This window comes from Equus przewalskii, chromosome 25 (genome assembly GCF_037783145.1).
Source record: "Equus przewalskii isolate Varuska chromosome 25, EquPr2, whole genome shotgun sequence".
In the NCBI taxonomy this organism is placed as follows: Eukaryota; Metazoa; Chordata; class Mammalia; order Perissodactyla; family Equidae; genus Equus; species Equus przewalskii.
The window spans coordinates 10,201,507-10,221,245 of record NC_091855.1 but is presented as its reverse complement, the minus strand read 5'-3'; the positions used below and the strand labels follow the sequence as shown (position 1 = coordinate 10,221,245).

General features: G+C 41.5%; 1 protein-coding gene across 2 annotated transcripts in view; it reads left to right on the top strand.

Annotated features, from left to right (window-relative positions):
• The first annotated feature begins 8,494 nt into the window (after positions 1-8,494).
• SGPP1 (sphingosine-1-phosphate phosphatase 1) overlaps positions 8,495-19,739 on the top strand; it is a 43,909-nt gene continuing 32,664 nt past the window's right edge. Inside the window, exon 1 of one of the 2 annotated variants that reach the window (XM_008525341.2) lies at positions 8,495-9,389. In XM_008525341.2, the coding sequence (XP_008523563.2) occupies positions 8,700-9,389 (690 nt within the window). In that variant the 5' untranslated portion in view covers positions 8,495-8,699. The remainder of the gene's footprint in view (positions 9,390-19,739) is intronic. The other variant, XM_070592937.1, reaches the window with a different exon arrangement.

Genomic DNA, 19,739 nt, shown 5'->3' with positions numbered 1-19,739 from the left:
GGAGAAGAAAACAAAAAGCCACTGTGGTAGCCAAGCAGCCTCCGTGAAATCACAGTTCTGCGTAAACTAGACCTCAATCACCTGTTTTTCTTCCTATGTCCCGAGAGACCTAAATTTAGTCCTTCGTGAATGGAAAGTAAAATTTTATCGGGAAGGCAATGGGGAAACACTGGAGGATTTTAAGCAGGGGGGAGTTGTGATCAAGTTTGCCTTCCAAAAAGCGGCGTGGAGAAGAGATTCGAGGGTGTGGCAAATGAAAGCAGAGGTACAAAGAGGACAATGCATTCTACTGAATACATTGAGTTTGAGATGATGGATATTTGAATGGTGATGTTAAGATGATAGTAAGGGCCAGCCCCAGTGGCACAGTGGCTAAGTTCAGTGTGTTCTGTTTCGGCAGCCTGAGGCCCAGTTCCTGGGCACAGACCTATACCACTCTTCTGTCAGTGGCCATGCTGTGGTGACAGCCCACATACGAAAAGAGGAAAATTGGCAGATGTTAGCTTAGGGCAAATCTTCCTCAGCAAAAAAAAAAAAAAAAAAAAAGGTGATAGGAAGATATCAGATTCAGGTCTTTAAATAAAATTTCCAAGGTATATTCTGACCTGAGCACACTCTCAGACCAATTTCATTTAGCTACGGCAATTATATGTTTGTGATTGTTAATTTACTTTATAGTTTAAAATTTTCTTATCTATATAATGTTATTTTAGCCGTTCCATAATCCTATAAGGTAGATGGGACTCTTATTCTTCCCATTTTGCAGTGGGGAGTTCTACCCCTGAAACTGTAAGTGATTTATTTGCCTAAGAGCATAGAGGAAGTCAGCAGCAGATCCAGGCCCCAAATCTAGCTCTTCTGAATCAAGATAGTGTTCTCTCCATAACAGTGAACTGCACGCATTTATAGTAACCTATCGACCCTTTATTCAGTGACTGTTTTGCTCTCAGCACGATGGCAGTGGAAATAAAGAACTGGTAGGTCAGCACGGGTCCCTGCTTCTGAGGGACAGCAGCACTGTCTGCGCGCAAAGCTGTAGATCAGCAACCAGACTTGGCTTATGGTTCTAATTCTGCCTCTAACGACCTGCATGATTATATTTTATTTGAAAATAATAGAAACCCACCTCAAATAAACTTACATAGAAAGAGGAATTTGTTGGCTCGTGTTGGTTCAGGAAGGATTGAACAGTCAAGCGTCAAGAAAGGCAGGGCTGCAGAGGTGGCCCTTAGGAACAACTGGAACGAGGGGCTCAGACCTTGTTAATGAGTCTTCGAAATCTTCTGTTTCTGCTGCTGTCTGTATGGCAGTTTCACTTTCTCTCACTGCTAACTAGCTTTCTGTGAAGGAGGAAATATGTCTACTATGTTTTCGAGTTTAGAAGTTAAAGCTTTAGCCATTGGAGAGAGATCACCGCAATCTCTCACTGCCCCAAAGTACAAAAATCTCAGGGAACTACTCCCTTGGCGCAGCAGAAGGTGGGTGCTCAACCTATGGTCACCAGAGAAGTCAATTCCACAGAGAGCCAGCAGGATTATCTCAGGTGGTCATTCTTGGGTACTGTAGGAAAGCCATGGACCTCGAACATGGAGCATGATGTGGTTAGCTAGAAGGAAGGAAAACCAGTGCTCCAGGCAGAGGAAGAAGGCTTTGAGTTAGTGATGTAGGTGGTCCAGGAATGAAAGACAAGCCTGACTGGAGTGGGGGTTGCATCCTTGTTCCCACTGGAAATCCCACTGGATTGCTTAGGTAGGAAGTGATTGTGATGGACTTAAAAGGTAAACATAGAATTTGTTTTAGTTGAAGCAGCCATTATAGGTTTCTTGTATAGATTCAACTGTGACTCAGAAACTCTGCTTTATAACAAGCAAATCCTCAACCACTTCATAGAATGCTCCTTCCTTGTCAACTGAACTTGGCTTAGGGTTGTGACATTGGGAAGAAGAATGAGTGAGAGAATTCAGAGAAGGAAAACTCAAAAGACAACATCCAGTCATCTAATCTCCGAGCCTAGAAGAAGGATGATGGGACTTGATTGTGCTCTCAGTGACTATTTGAACATAAACATCTCGAAGGCAGGAGATGTGTCTTAATAACATTGCATCGCCAGGAATCTAGCACAGCTGGTGCTTAATTTACCAGATTCTTTTTTTTTTAAAGATTGGCACCTGAGCTAACATCTGTTGCCAATCTCCCTCTTTTTTTCTTCTTCTCCCCAGAGGCCCCCAGTACATAGTTGTATATTCTAGTTGTAGGTCTTTCTAGTTGTGCTATGTGGGACACCACCTCAACATGGCCTGATGAGTGGTTCCATGTCCATGCCCAGGATCCGAACCAGTGAAACCCTGGGCTGCTGAAGCGGAGTACGCGAACTTAATCACTTGGCCAAGGGGCCGGTCCCATTTACCAGATTGATAAATGGAATGACTCTCATAAAATGAAGAAATTGATAAGATGGCTTCTAAACCCCTTCCAGGTCTACAATTCTATGAGTCCATTTCTAATCCTGATCTTAAAAGTCTTCAAAGTCCTCAAATATCCACACATAAAAAAAGATAGGTTTGTAAAAAGTTTAAGATGGTAAATTTCATGTTATCTATTTTTAAAGATTTTATTTTTCCTCTTTCTTTCCAAAGCCCCCTGGTACATATGTGTATATTTTTAGTTGTGGGTCCTTCTAGTTGTGGCATGTGGGACGCCACCTCAGCATAACTTGATGAGCAGTGCCATGTCCGTGCCCAGGATTTGAACAGGTGAAACCCTGGGCCCCCAAATTGGAGCATGGGAACTTAACCACTCGGCCACGGGGCTGGCCCCCAATCATGTTAAGTATTTTTGACTGCAATTTTAAAAATGAAAAAAAAGAGAGCGAGAGATGGGTTGTTTATTCTACAGTACTTTCGAAAATATTCATTCAAAAATATACCAAACACATTTTTATTTGATTTATTTATTTGTTTATTTTTGAGGAAGATTAGCCCTGAGCTAACATCTGCCACCAATCCTCCCCTCTTTGCTGAGGAAGACTGGCCCTGAGCTAACATCCATGCCCATCTTCCTCTACTTTATATGCAGGGCGCCTACCACAGCATGGCTTTCCAAGCGGTGCCGTGTCCACACCCAGGATCTGGGCTGGCGAACACCAGGCCGCTGAATTGGGACGTGTGCACTTAACCACTGTGCCACCAGGCCAGCCCCTAAACACATTTTAAAAATATTTTTACCAAGGGCTAAAGCTTATAAAAAGCTTATGTTCTTTAGAAAATTAAATTAACCATCCTGATTAAGGAGAATTTATGCTAGCATGTTACAAACATCAAAATATCAGGGGCAAATCAGCACCTACCAAAATGTCTGGAATGGTGAATGGGCAGATGTGGTTGGAGATTTCAAGTCCTGAACCTGAAAAAACAATCTTCTGAGTTGGGTATACACCTGTATTTCCAACCATTTCTGGAAAGGAAGAGTCACGAATCAGATGTTAAGAATAAGAAAAGTGGAGTTGGAAAGAGAAATGTTAACAAAGGGGAAAACTTTTAGGAAGAAAAAAGTGGTTAAAAAAAAGTACTACAGAGTTGGGGTAAAATAAAACTGTGTTTGAATGGTCTGTGTGGGAAGGAAAGAATTCCCCATCTCAGCCTTCGTGGGCTGGAAATAAAGTGGGTGAGAGGCCGTGTAGTTTGTTGCCAAGGATACTCTCAGACCCTTTTTCTGGCAGGTTTTTTTCCTTAGGACTCTTACTTTGGGAGAAGGTGATTGAAAGGTCGGGGCATAGAAAATGTAGAGGATAGAACACATTATCCATTAATTATAAAATTTTATGTATAATTATCACACATCTCATTTACATTTGTGCTATGATAGGCATCTTTTTGAGAATTCAGAGGAAATCCTATTTTTGAGAAATATAATAAAACTAATCAAAGATGCAGGATAAAATCATTAGGTGTATATGTAAAGAATTTAATAAACATAGATTTACTCTTTCAAAAATAACATTATAATGACAATTTATTGAGGCCCAAGTGCTATGTACTGACATCTACATGTCAAAAATATTCTAGTAATGGTAATAATTTATAGTAAATGGTTTGCAATATAGAAATTTTGTAGTTTAACAAGAAATTAAGTTGGATTCTAGGTAGGCAAAAGAAAATAAATTGATGATAATTAATACTCAGTTTAAAATGAATGTTATCATTTCATATTAAGTAACATAGTGCCCCCCTCATTTTATTGAGATATAATTGACATAGAACATTGTATTAGTTTAAGGTGTACAACATAATGATTTTCTATATGTATATATTACAAAATGATTACCAAATTTTAGTTAACATCTATCACCTCACATAGTTACAATATTTTTCCTGTGATGAGAACTTTTAAGATCTACTCTCTTAGCAACATTCAAATATACAAGACAGTATACATAGTTTTGAACATAAATTAATTAGAAGGTGTACTTCTAAAGATAAATTTCTTTGACCTCACTGTAAAGGTAGCTGAATCAATGATTTACTCAACCCAACATGATAAAGTATAAACATAATTTAAATTACTTTTCAAAGGTAAAATGACCAACGCTAAGACTATATATTGTGTTTTATTAAAGTCCCATTAGAAATGGTGGCAATATTTCGCCTTTACAGAACATGTATCTCAAAAAGTTTTCAATATTACATAAAGTTAAACTGAAGTACAGAGAAGGACATAAAATTTATTTAACACGTTAATTATAGAACAGGGATTAAGACATTTGGCTTTGCAGGCAAGACTCTGAATGACACCCACATAGTCATAGCCTTACTTGGCAGCAGTATTTTTTCTTTCAAAAAAATGTTTATGCTTTGTTATAAAAATGCTTGCCACAGAATGTTTGTATTTGAATCTTTTTTTTTTTTAAAGATTTTATTTTTCCTTTTTCTCCCCAAAGCCCCCCGGTAGATAGTTGTGCATTTTTAGTTGTGGGGCCTTCTAGTTGTGGTATGTGGGATGCCGCCTCAGCATGGCCTGGTGAGCTGTGCCACATCCGCGCCCAGGACTCGAAATGGTGAAACTCTGGGCCGCCGAAGCGGAGCATTTGAACTTAACCACTCAGCCATGGGGCTGACCCCTGAATCTTTTGATATGGTTAAATTTCTATTAAGTTTTAAGATATTCTGTTATGCAAAATTCAGAGCGAATGTAAATAGAATCCACCAGAAGTCCTATTCTGTTCATCACAGTGCTCTGATTTACAGCTAAGACCTTGTCTTCATCATTAACAGATTTATTGCACCAGCAGGACAGTGTCAGCGCCTTCAAGTTTTGTCAACTCACATTGTTTTTCCTGTTGGCGCAGTCATAGGCCAAACTCCCATCTCCCCATCATCCTTGTCTCTGTTACCTTTAAAGAGAATATTGCATTGTGACAAAATACCCCAGTGCTGAAGGAGTCATAATTTGGCTGTGGGACATAAAGATCTCCTTCTACTTTGTTTTACATATTTTCCTTTCTCTGCTATCCTTAGGCTACATAGTCCCCAGAATCTGAAATTCCTTGGCTGAATCTGAATAATTCCCTTATAAACAAATTATTTTGACAGAAAAGCATGTGTAAACTGCCTCACTGAGGCTGTTCCCACCTTCCTCTCCATAAACCAACTTGCTCCTTGTTTTCAAATGCCAGCTAATCATCTCTTTCACAGAACTATTCAGAGAGAACCCGGTGCAACCCCCTGCTTCCTCCACGGAGTGATTGCTCATGTCTCACTTCCTAGAGCTGTTTAGTATGCCTGGCTGTACATCTTTGAATATACTTGCATGTTTTCTCATGATTTGTCTCCCTCACCAGATTATAAATGCCTCAGTATTAGACACAATGTGTCCCAATCAGGGATGGACTAGTATTTGCCTGCAGACCTATGAATTCAAATGAAATGTTTTAACTTTTTCCTAGTTCCAAAATCCTGTTCAAATCTATCCCCTTCCTTTCAATTTTCAGAACCACAGTCCCGGTTCAGGCCCTCATTCTCTCCCACCTGATTACTGCAATCATCTTCTAATTATTTATCTGGTCTCTGGTCTCTGACCTCTGGCAATTCATCTTTGATTCTGTCAACTTAAAAAAGCAAATTTGCCTGTTACTTTACTCTCGAAATGAGGGTTTTTTAAAAAAAATTTTTTTTTGAGGAAGATTAGCCCTGAGATAACTGCTGCCAATTCTCTTTTCGCTGAGGAAGACTGGCCCTGAGCTAACATCCGTGCCCATCTTCCTCTACTTTATCTCTACTTTGTATGTGGGATGCCTGCCACAGCATGGTGTGCCAAGCGGTGCCATGTCCACACCTGGGATCTGAACCGGTGAACCCCGGGCCACCAAAGCAGAACGTGCACACTTAACTACTGCGCCACCGGGCTGGCCCCCTCAAAGTGAGTTTATTTGGGAATAGTCAAAAGAATTGCAATTCAGGACGTGCATGCCATGCGAAAGCATGTGCAAATCTCCAGGACAAAAGAGGGGAACTTGCTTTTATAGAGAAAAATGGGGAGTAGGAAGGGGCTGTTCTAAACAAAAATCCATGCAGGGAAAGTAACAGTTCAGGGCAGCAGCAATTTCTCATTGGCTGAGCTGCAGTGTTAGTGTTTCTCATTGGCTGGGCTGTTGCTGGGTGAGGAGAGAAATCTTCCTTCAGTAGTAAAGCAGCTGTCCTTCCTGTGGGAGATGCAAGAGTTAGTCTCTTCCTGTTTGGAGTAATTGACCATGTATGTTGGTGTATGAGACCTGCTACAGGTCTTCCCTGCTCCAGTTTAGTTGAGGTTTCCCTTATTCATTTCACAGTTTCCTTCCTAGCTATCTCTAAAGCACAGTTCTGATGCTGTCACTCCCTAGCTTATAAAAGCCTTCCATGTCTCCCCACTGCCTACAAAATAAAAGAGCCAGCTTGACATTCAAGGCCTTTACAATCTGGTGCTATCTTCCCTTTCCAGCCTCATTCCAATCACTTACCCTTTCTACAGTGTATTCTATGAGCTATTCATTGACGTTCCCATCCCCTGTCTTTATTCATTTTCTCTCTTCCTAAGAGGGGCTTCCTCACCTATTAATATCTTCTTTTTAATTACAATCCAGCTAAACAGGATCACCTCTTAACACCTTTCCTGCTGTCCCTGGTCAACTTGTTTCTTCTCCTTTCCAGAGCATCTTCCGTCTCTATTTTAGCACTTATCATCTGCTCTGTACTCTAGCTGTACCTAGAGTGGACCTATCTCTGTTTACCAGCTATACTGTGAGCAACTTGAGGGCAGGGATGATGGTTTATCCATCTTTCTATGGCTACAGCCTAGGTAGTGGACTGAGAGGAGGAGAATAACGCTCCCTGGGAAATGAAGAAAATATTTCTAATGACATAAGGGAGGGGAATTTTCCAGCTTGTTTCTTGGAAGAAGTGCAAATTATTTCATTATAGACATTCACCTTACCTGAAATAACTTCCTGGAATTGGAGTTCAAAGACTTTCTACTAGAAACTATTCTTTCTAGCAGTCAAGTTTGTAATTTGAGACACGGAAGTTAAATCTCGGAACCAGCCTTATCAAACTCAAAAATCTACACAGTGCATTCGGCCACCAATTACATTTTTTGTGTGCAAGCCTGTTAGCATTTATTAAAAGGAAATTCCACCTGTAAGTCAAGACTCGCCGGGGCTGGCTGTGGTGTAGTGGTTAAGTTCCAGCGCTCCTTCCAGCAGCCCGCGTTTTGGAGCTTTGGATCCAAGGCTCGGACCTACACACTGCTCATCAGGCCATGCTATGGCAGCATCCCACATAACATAGAGGAAGATGGGCACAGATGTTAGCTCAGCAACAGTCTTCCTCAGGCAAAAAAAGGAAGGTTGGCAACAGATGTTAGCTGAGGCCTAATCTTTCTCACACACACACACACACACACACAAGAATAACTGTGATCTCTTAACTTACACCAAAATATTTGATCAATGACACAGTATTGTCCTCAGATCTACATCTGGTGTTGCCACCACTGGTGAATTGGCACCTGCCTTTCAGGACATCAACCGTCGGAGACGGCTCTTTCATTACTTGTGATTATTTGAGGGGAAAGATTGGGGCGCACGGTGGTGACTTCGCCTGCCTTCACCATTCACCATTTGAATCTAGGCCAGGAAGACGGGCGGGTGCTGGGCCGCTGGCACCGCGGAAGCTGGCCCCAGGACCGTGGCCTCTCCGAGGCAACGGTCGGCAGACGGGAGCCGGCAACATCAGCCTGCAGGGAACGAGGGCTGAAGCTGGGGAGCCCGGGCGCGCACCGTCCCGCCCGCGGGCCCGCGACGCCTGCTGCGCACGCAGACAGGCGAGCCCCCGGCAGCCGCCCGCCGAGCCCGCGCGCCCGGCCCCGCCGGAGGGCAGGCGCGGGGCGGGCCCCTCCCGGGCGGCCGTGGGGGCGGGGCGCGGGGCGCGCCGGCGCGTGGAGGCTGCGGGCGGCGTGCGCGCGCGGCGAGGGAGGGGCGCCGGGCGGGGGCTCGTGGCGGCCTGTGGCGCCGTCACCCCGCGGAGCCGAGCGCGTCGAGGAGGCGCCACTGCTGCCGCTGCTGCTGCTGCTGCTGCTGCTGCTGCCGGCCGGGCGCGCGGGGCCGGTTCGAAGCCGGCCCGCCCTCCCGCCGCCGTCGTCCGGTCCGCGGGCCGCGCGGTCCCGTTATCATGTCGCTGAGGCAGCGCCTGGCCCAGCTGGCCGGCTGTCTGCAGGAACCGCAGAAAGTGGCCCGTTTCCAGCGGCTGTGCGGGGTCGAAGCGCCGCCGAGCCGCCCCGCCGCCGGCCCGAGCGCTGCTGAGGAGGAGGCGGAGGCGCCCCTCGCCGGAGACGCCCGGCGTCGGGAACGGCAGCCGGGGGCGCCCGGAGGCCCCCAGCCGCCCGGGAGCGACCGCAATCAGTGCCCCGCCAAGCCGGGCGACAGCGGCGCCCCCAACGGCGTGCGGAACGCGCTGGCGAGCGAGCTGGGCCCGGCCCCGGCGCGGCGCGCGGCCGGCCTGCGCCGCAACTCGCTGACGGGCGAGGAGGGCGAGCTGGCCCACGTGAGCAACTGGCCGCTCTACTACCTGTTCTGCCTGGGCACCGAGCTGGGCAACGAACTCTTTTACATCCTCTTCTTCCCCTTCTGGATCTGGAACCTCGACGCCCTGGTGGGCCGGAGGCTCGTGGTCATCTGGGTGCTGGTCATGTACCTGGGCCAGTGCACCAAGGACATCATCCGCTGGCCGCGGCCCGCCTCCCCGCCCGTGGTCAAGTTGGAGGTCTTCTACAACTCCGAGTACAGCATGCCGTCCACCCACGCCATGTCGGGCACCGCCATCCCCATCGCCATGGTCCTGCTCACCTACGGCCGCTGGCAGGTGAGGTGCCCTCCCTCGGCCGGCTCAGCCCGGCGCAGTCCGCGGACTCGCGCTTCACAGTTGTTTGAATTTGGCCGTTCCCCTCCCGAACCTCCCTTTCCGGAGGCTTTCACGATGCCTGCCAGCAGGCCCGCTCTAGGTTTTTAAAAAATTAAAAAAAAAAAAAAAGATCGGAAAAACCTAGAGAGTTTGCCCTCACACTATATTTTAGTAGTGCTGCCTTCCTTAGAACCCGAAGGAAACACTCTTCTTGGAGGAATACGTGATCTTGGGGCTTCGGTTGAGTTTTTCAACAGTTTTCATTCTTGTGATGCACAGAATATAATTGTGACTAATTACAGGGTCTTTATGATCATTGTCCGGAACTAAGACCCATTTTGACCTTACCCCCCAGACATTCTGTTTCAGGAGTAGGTGCAGTCATTAGCTTTACTCTGAGACACTGTTGATCAAAGTGTAGTGTGGTTCCAGAACGAACGTAATCGTTCCAGGCAATGAAGTAATGAATTTTACAGGAAAGCCACCCTTGATAGAAGTTAATGGAGCACAGCCTGAGTTGTTTTTAAGGGATGTGGTTGCTAATTTGCTGATAGACACAGTTATCTTCTGGATCACTGATCTGTAGTATCAGTTGTTGAGCTCTACAGCATTATTCTTGCATTAGCTTTAAAAATGCATGGTTTTAAAATTATTCTTAAAATTAGGGTTCTTGGTCAGACTACTGGGTTTGTAAAAATGGTAAGTATGACAGCAGAATGACCCTGACACTCAGGAGTGAGATTTTAGTGGTAAACGTCTTATATTTTGCCTACTTCTTTTGGCCTCCCCTTTTTCGATGTTTCATGGTCCGTAAGTGTCACCTGGGTTTACAAACTAATTCTCTTTCATATGGAAGCAAAATTTATTCTTAGACTGCTGTCTTTTAAGTTATGGGGAGATTTGTTCATCCTGCAAATCAGTCCCTTAATTTAAGAATAAAGGTAATAATTATGGAGAATCTAAGAAATCAGACTTGCTCAGGTTTTTTTCTGGTACAGCACAAAATCGTCTTACATTGAGAAATGCACATTCTGTGTAAAACTCCGTTATGATGAGCTTACTTATCACAGATTTAATTTCAGTATGGATGAACTCTTGTCCCCACAGACACTTCTGTGCAGTGCATCTCTCTTAGGAGTAACATGGAAAATATGTAATGTGCACAGTAAGAAGGGCAGAATTACGAGGGAAGAGTACTGCGGACAGTTTTTTTTTTTCCTGTAACCAAAGGAATATACAGCGATATTCAGATTGTAAAGTAGTGCTGCCTGTTTTGCATAATGGATAAATGTCTCAAATTTTATTTAATCTAAATAGTTCAGAATTTGAGGTTGTCACTGACTTATGTTTGGCATGATATTTACTGGTTAGCTAATGATGTTTCTCTGATTTTCGTGAGACCTTCAGGATTCTGTGATGGTAGGCCCTTTTGTAACTCCTCCTCAGTGAGTGGCTATGTTTGCTGTTAATATTAGCAGTCCAAGTGGGAGAAAATAGTTATTTTTTGCTCATCATTCATTCAGAACACATGCTAACAGGAAGTCAGAATAGCACTGCTGGACTCTTATAGGGGATGCAGCTATCAGTATTCTAACGTTTCAGGGTTATTTGAATTATCAGAATAAGCTTAACTATAGTTTCTGAACAACTCAGTTTATTTCATTCAAGGTTTGTGGAATTTTGTATATCATAGAATTTTAGAATTTGAGCTAGACAGGACTTTAGAAATCACCTAATCTCAAACTGTCATTTTACAGATATGGAAACTGACCATTTACATTAGAATTAATGTTGTAAAATTAGATTAAATTTATTTTATGTTTTTTCACTCCAAATTTGAATAAACTTCTAAATTTGAATAATTACTTACCTTTTAGTTAGCTGTTTTGAAAGAAGGGCTCCCTTATATGAAAGTTCTTTGTTTATAAATGTTTGACTATAATAACCCAGTACGAAAAACCAAAATGACTTTTTTACCTTTTTACTTTTTTTAATTCTTGTTATGAGTGGAAAACAGAAGAAGTACCTTTTGCTCGAGTTGTTTTGGTCCTCTTCTCTGTCCATTAGCATTGTAGTACTTTGGAGGCTATGTTTCCAGTGTGGGTAATGAAAAAATATGTATACTGGAAACTGGGATAAGAATTACACAATGAAAGTGTGATGTTTTTCTAATTACTAACAGTTTTAGTTAACTGTGCTGTCCATCTGCTATGCTCCTACTGTTTAATCAGGACAGGTGCGGTCACTTCTACATGCCTAGGGTGCTGAAACATGTCTGAAAACTGAGTTATCTCACATACCATTCCTTTGGTTTGTAATAGCTGCTTCATCCCTCTGCCACTTAATGTACCTACTTGAAATCCGCTCAAGATGCACCTCCTACAGGGTGAAACAGAAGTTAATCCTTTCCGTTTCATTTTTCCTCACTTGTTCTTAAAATGACAGTAGAAAACAAATTACTTGCGGGCTTGTTAAAGTGCAGATTTCTCCACCTTACTCCCAGAGGTTGTGATCCATTAGATAAGTGAGGGGCATTGCATTTTACTAAGTTCCCCAAAGATTTTTGAGGAAAAAAATATACTTTCTTCAACCTCTTCCAGTAAAGTTAACTTTTGATCCTCAGTATATGTTTTATCTTTCTCCAGCATTGCTATCTCAGCTCTTTTGCATTTCCAGTCTTCGAATCTTTTTAAGGCATATTATAATACAAAATTGGAGATTGAAACAGTATGGCTTCAAGTAGTTATTTGATACTGGGAGAATTTTTTAATTTTATTTTATGGTAATACAAGAAAGAAAGTGTTATGGCATTTCTCCAGGTATTAAATAACTTAAGACTCCATTGGCCAGGATAATGATTATTGCTCTCATATTATTCGTTGGAGTTTTTTGTAGCCTGAATTGGGGAAAAATAAGAAATAAGGAGCATCAGATACTAAGAACATAGTCCTCTGAAGAATAAGATAAAAACGAAAGCACTTCTTTTGTATTTATGTTTGCATGTTCTTTCCAGAAATAAAAATTCTTAATTTTTAAATATTAAGACATTTAAAAAAAGTCTATTACTGCATTTAGTCTACACTTATAATATCCTAATGTTTGGTCCTGCTATTAATACAAGTTTACAGATTAGGGAACTGAGATAGAGGGGGAAGTAATTTACTCAAAGCGACACAGCCAGTAAGTGGCAGAGGCTGGATTTAAACAGACTCCAGAGCTTACACAGAAAAGTCTTTTCAAATCACACTTTCTGATTTTTAAAGAATCTTTGTAGTAATAGATATTTTTGAAATAGATATGATTGTGTTCTTAAAATACAAAAATAACTTTTATGCATTATCCACAAATATTTGTTTTAAACCTATATGAAGTTGTTGACTGAAATCAAATGCCGATTTGATCACCCTTCCTTTTCCTGTCCTCCTAATATAAATAAAAACCTCAATAAACGTACTAAGAGCTTTGGAAAAGAGGGGCTGGCCCCGTGGCCGAGTGGTTAAGTTCGCGCGCTCTGCTGCAGGCGGCCCAGTGTTTCGTTGGTTCGAATCCTGGGCGCGGACATGGCACTGCTCATCAAACCACGCTGAGGCAGCGTCCCACATGCCACAACTAGGACCCACAACGAAGAATATACAACTATGTACTGGGGGGCTTTGGGGAGAAAAAGGAAAAATAAAATCTTTAAAAAAAAAAAAAAAGAGCTTTGGAAAAGAAAAGCATATAAGATATTCTATGAAAATATAGTTTGTTGTAGATAATAAAGGAAGGTGTCTGTGAGATTATGAAAAATTAAAAGGAAGAAAGGCAAGAAGTCAGTTATAAAAGTAGGTCGCAGATGATGAAGACTAGAAAAGGCTTCAGGAGCCAAGGGAAACTGATCGCTGTGGTAATTCTGGGAAGAAACACAGTTTATTAGAAAATTAAATTGGTTTGCTAGTTGATCTCTTTTTATCTAGCATGATACTTGTGTTTGAAATGCACTTTTTCCTGATTTTATAAGTGCTTATTATTCTTGATTTAAAGTTAATTTTATTTATTTATTTGAATAGGTAATACATTGTAGAAAATTCAGTATTTACAGAAAAATACGAAGAGGAGAGTACATTTCTCTTCTTTTTCTGTTCCACAGCTACCAGGGTCTCTTTTCACAGAAGGCTTTATTGTTAGACGTTTCTTGTTTAGGTTTCTAGAGATAATCTTTACTTTTGTAGATATATATTTATATAGTTTACTTTTCACACAAATGGTAAGGCGTTATACTGTCTGAACTTTGTGTTTTTCACTTAGAAATATATTGTGAAGATTGTCCTTTTCTTTTACCCAACAATTAATGAATACTAATTTTGTGTTTGAGATAGTTTTAAATGCCTTACATGACTTAACTCTTTTTTGTTTTGTTTTACTAAATAATACATCCACATGGTTCAAAATTCAGAGGTACAAAAAGGGATATAGTAAAGTTTCGCTCCCATCCCTGTCCACCAGTTACCCAGGGGACATTTTGCGCGTACATGTGTGTGTCCAAGTCCTGCTCTCAAAATGCAGTCTGGATCAGAAGCATCACCATGCGCTGGGAGTTAGAAACGCAGGGCTGGCATCAGGATCTACATTTTAACACATTTCCAGGGGATTCAAATACACATTAAAGTGTGAGAACCTCTGCTTCCAGAGACATTTTATGCAAATACAAACCTCAGCAAATACTTTATCTCTACATAGTCTCTTTTTATCTTAAAAAAAAAACAAATATCTTCTCCCAATTGTTAGGTTGTCTTTTCATTTTGTTGATGGTTTCCTTGCTGTGCAGAAGCTTTTTAGTTTGATGAACTGTTTGTTTATTTTTTCTTTTGTTTCCTTGCCTGGGGAGATATGATATTCAAAAAGATACTGCTAAGACCTATGTGGATGAACTTACTGCTTATGTTTTCTTCTAGGAGTTTCATGGTTTCAGGTGCAAATCATATGTCTGATAAAGGGTTAATATCCAAATATATAAAGAACTCACATAAGTCAACAACAAAAAAGCCGAACTCAATTAAAAAGAGGGCAAAGCGGAGTTTGCAGGTTCGGATCCCGGGCACAGACCTAGCACCATTATTCAAGCTATGCTGTGGCAGTATCCCACATAAAATAGAGGAAGACTGGCACAGATGTTAGCTCAGCAACAATCTTCCCCAAGTGAAAAAAAAAGAGGAAGATTGGCACAGATGTTAGCTCAGGGCCAATCTTTGTTTAAAAAAAAAAAAAAGTGGGCAAAGGATCTGAACAGACATTTTTCCAAAGAAGATATACAGATGGCAAACAGGCACATGGAAAGACATTTTCAGGATCACTAATTATTAGGGAAATGAACATCAAAACTACAATGAGATATCACCTCATGCCTATCAGAATGACTGTTATTAAAAAGACAAGAAATAGGGCCAGCCCTGGTGGCCTGATGGTCAAGTTTGGCGTGCTCTGCTTTGGCAGCCCCAGTTTGGTTCCCAGGCATGGACCTATACCACTCATCAGTGGCTATGCTGTGGTGGTGGCCCACATACAAAAAATAGAGGAAGATTGGCAACAGATGTTAGCTCAGGGTGAATCTTCCTCAGCAAAAAAAAAAAAAAAAGAAAAAGACAAGAAATAACAAGTGTTGGAGAGGATATGGAGAAAAGGGAACCCTCATACGCTGCTGCTGGGGATGTAAACTGTTACAGACACTATGGAAAATAGTATGGAGAGTCCTCAAAAAAGTAAGAATAGAACTACCGTATGATCCAACTATTTCACTTCTGGGTATTTATCCAAAGAACACGAAAACACACTAATTGAAAAAGATTTGCACTCCTATGTTCATTACAGCATTATTCTCAGTAGCCAAGACTTGGAAGCAATCCAAGTGTTCATTAACAGATGAATGGATACAGAAGATGTGGTATATATACACAATGGAATACTATTCGGCCATAAAAAAGATGAAATCTTGCCACTTGTGACAACGTAGATGGACCATGAGAGCATTATGCTAAGCAAAGTAAGTCAGATGGAGAAAGCCAAGCCAAATACTGTATGATTTCACTCATCTCTGGAAGATAAAAAACAACAACAGGGCCCTAGTCCTGTGGCGTAGTGGTTAAAAGTTCACTGCACACCACTGTGGCTGCCCAGGTTTGCAGGTTTGGATCCTGGGCGCGTACCTAGACCATGTGCCAACCATGCTGTGGCAGCGATTGACATGTAAAGTAGAGGAAGATTGGCACAGATGTTAGCTCAGGGCTAATCTTCCTCAACAAAAAGCAACAACAGCAACTACAACAACAAACAAGCACATAGATACAGAGATTAGATTGGTGGTTACCAGAGAGGAAGCGGGGAGAGAGGTGGGCAGAAGGGGTGATAGGGCACATGTGACAGATCGTAATTAATCTTTGGGTGGTGAACGTGATGTAGTCTACACAGAAATCAAAATATAGTGATATACATCTGAAATTTATATAGTGTTATAAACCACTGTTGCCTCAATTAAAACAAGGCAAAACAGGGGCTGGCCCCTTGGCCGAGTGGTTAAGTTTGTGCACTCTGCTGCAGGCGGCCCAGTGTTTCGTTGGTTCAGATCCTGGGCGCGGGCAAGGCACTGCTCATCAAACCATGCTGAGGCAGCGTCCCACATACCACAACTAGAAGGACCCACAACGAAGAATATACAACTAGGTAAGGACCCACACTAAGAATATACAACTATGTACCGGGGGGCTTAGGGGAGAAAAAGGAAAAAAATAAAATCTTTAAAAAAAAAGGCAAAACAGAACAAGTGGCAGCATGTTATGCACACAGTTCTGCACCTTGCTTTTTTCACCTAACAGTATATTCTGGAGATCTTTCTGTATCAGTGCCTTAAAGAGCCTCCCATTCTTTTTACCATTGTGCGAATGTACCATAATTTAACCAGTGTCTTTTTGTTATTGAGCTAACATTGGTTTATAACATTACATAAATTTCATGTGTACATTATAATTTGACTTCTGTATACACTACAGTGTGTGCATCACCAAAATCTAGTTTCCATCCATCACCATACAGTTGACCCCCTTTACCTATTTCACCCTCCCAACCTTCCCCTCTGGTAACCACCAATCTGTTCTCTGTATCTATGTGCGTGTTTTTGTTTTGTTTGTTCATTTATTTTGGGTTTTTTTATATTCCATATAGGAGTGAAATCACATAGTATTTTTCTTTGTCTGATTTGTTTCACTGAGCATAATACCCTCAAGGTCCATCTGTGTTGTTGCAAATGGCAGGATTTCATCTTTTTTGTGGCTGAGTAGTAATCTTTTGTGTATATATACTACATCTTCTTTATCCATTCACCCATCGATGGGCACTTGGGTTGTTTCCATATCTTGGCTGTTGTGAATAATACTGCAGTGAACATAGTGGTGCCTGTATCTTTTCCAATTAGTGTTTTCATATTCTGTGGATAAGTAAGTGGAATAGCTGGATCATATGGTAGTTCTGTTTGCAATTTTTGAGAAATCTCCATACTATTTTCCATATTTACATTCCCACCAACAGGATATGAGTGTTCGCTTTTCTCTATATCCTCTCCACCACTTGTTATTTCTTGTCTTTATGATAATAGCCATTCTGGCATGAAGTGTCTCATTGTGGTTTTGATTTGCATTTCACTAATAATTAGTGATGTTGAAGATCTTTTCACGTGCCTATGGGCCATCTGTATGTCTCCTTTGGAAAAATATCTGTGCAGATCCTCTACTAATTTTTAAAGGGATTTTTTTAAATTAAGATTGGCACCTGAGCTAACAACTGTTTCCAGTCTTTTTTTTTTTTTTTTTTTGCTTTTTCTTCCCCAATACCCCCAGTACATAGTTGTATATTTTTTAGTTGTGGGTCCTTCTAGTTGTGGCATGTGGGATGCCGCCTCAACATGGCCTGATGAGTGGCGCCATGTCCACGCCCAGGATCCAAACTGGCGAAACCCTGGGCCGCTGAAGCGGAGCTCGGGAACTTAACCACTCGGGCTTGTGGCCAGCCACAGGATTGTTTGGTTTTTTGTTGTTGTTACATTGTATGAGTACTTTATGTATTTTGGATAGTAACCCCTTATCTGCTATATGACTTGCAAATATCTTCTCTCATTTGGTAGATTGCTCTTCATTTTGTTGATGGTTTTCTTTGCTGTGCAGAAGCTTTTTAGTTTGATGTAGTCTCATTTGTTTCCCTTGCCTGAGGGGAGACATCCAAAAAGATGTTGCTAAGATCAGTGTCAAAGATCCTGGGCGCGTACCTAGACCATGTGCCAACCATGCTGTGGCAGCGATTGACATGTAAAGTAGTGTTTTCTTCTAGGAGTTTTATGGTTTCAGGTCTTACATTCAAATCTTTAATCCATTTTGAGTTAATTTTTGTATGTGGTATAAGATAGTAGTCTAGTTTCATTCTTTTGCACGTGGCTGTCCAGTTTTCCCAATACCATTTATTGAAGAGACTCTCTCCATTGTATGTTCTTGGCTCCTTTGTATGACTTAACTCTTTTAATCCCCATAAAATCCTATAAATATTAACACTGGTTTGCATAAGAATAAACTGAGGCAGAGAGAGGTTAAGAAACTTGCCCAAGATGACTCAGCAGGTACGTAACAGCCTAGTTTCAAACCCAAGCAGTTTGGCTGCAAAATGACATTACTGTATACTACTGTTTTATATTGCCTCTCCATATTAGCACTTCCATATTATATGTAGAGAGAGCTATCTAAGTTTTTCATATCTGCATGATGTTCCCATATATTAGTATAGCATAGTTTATTTAATAAGTTGGTCATTCCAGTACTGCCTATTCAAAGCCTGTCTCTATTTTTTTCTGTTATATTTGGAGTATTTTACTTACTAATTTTTTTTTAACTGTAACTGTTTTGGTTTTGTTTTTATTGAAGCTTTTCTCTTTTTGTGTGTGTGAGGAAGATTTGCTCTAAGCTAACATCTTTTACCCATCTTCCTCTCTTTTTGCCTGATGAAGGTTAGCCCTGAGCTAACATCTGTGTCAGCCTTCCTCTATTTTGTGTACGGGTTGCTGCCACAGCATGGCTACCATGAGTGGTGTATGGCCACACATGGCATCCAAACCTGTGAACCCAGGCCGCCAAAGCAGAGCACACCAGACTTAAGCACTACACCACTGGGCCAGCCCCTTGTTTTGTTTCCTAGTAATTGCTCTACCTTCAAATGTTATACCACTTCAGGTATAACATAAGACCCTTGCAACAGTATACTTCCATTTTTCCCTCTCCCCTCTTTTGTATTATTGTTGTCATACATTTTAGATGTACATATGTGATAAAACTCACAACACATTCTTATTATTTTTATATAATGTTCCAGCCTTATTTCTAGAAGTATTTTTCCCCCTCTTCTCCCACACCCTCTCTTTCTGGAACTTCAATCTCCTGTGTTGGAATTAGACTGTTTAATCTTGGTCACTCACAGATCACTGATACTCTGATGGTGATGATGATGATGTTGATGATGATGGCAGTGTTTTTGCTCTCTGTGCTTCAATTTGGATAGTTTCTGTTGCTATGACTTCAAGTTTACTGATCTTTTCTTCTGCAATGTCTAATTTTTGGGTAAACTCATCAAGTAGGATGGAATATAATTTCATATACTGTGTGTTTTATAGCTACAAGTTCTAATTGGGTCTCTTTTTAATCTAATATTTCTCCACTCGTTATATTTCTGTTTTACTTTACATCCTTGAATATGTTTATAAGATTTTAATAGCTATTTCAAGGTCCTTATTCCCATCATCTCTGTTGTCTTTGTGTGATTCTAATATTTCTCCTGATTATGGATCGTATTCTCCTGCTTCTTTCCTTGGTAATTTTTATGGAGTTTTAGATTTTGTTGTATTCCTTTAAGTACTGTTGGACTTTGTTCTGGTGTATGGTTAAATTGCTTGTCAGTTTAGTCTTTTTAGGCTTAGGATGGGTCCAGAATAACCATAGTCTGGAGCTAACAGCCTCACTACTAAGGTGGTAACCTTCTAAAGACTCTAGCCAATGCCCTCAGCACTCTGCTTGTGGAAAAACGATTCCAGGCCTACGTGAGCTTGGAGAATGGTTTGGCCTACTACTTTTTGGTTGTTTTTCCCCAGCCTGGTGGACTTTCGCCCCATGCATGCACAGATTTGGACTCAGCCAAAGATTTGCAGAGACCCCTCTGCAGACCTCCAGGGCTCATTCTCTTTGCAGATTGCTCTCTCCAGTACTCTGTCCCACAACTGAGAGCTGCTTTGGCCTCTGGGAGCTTCAT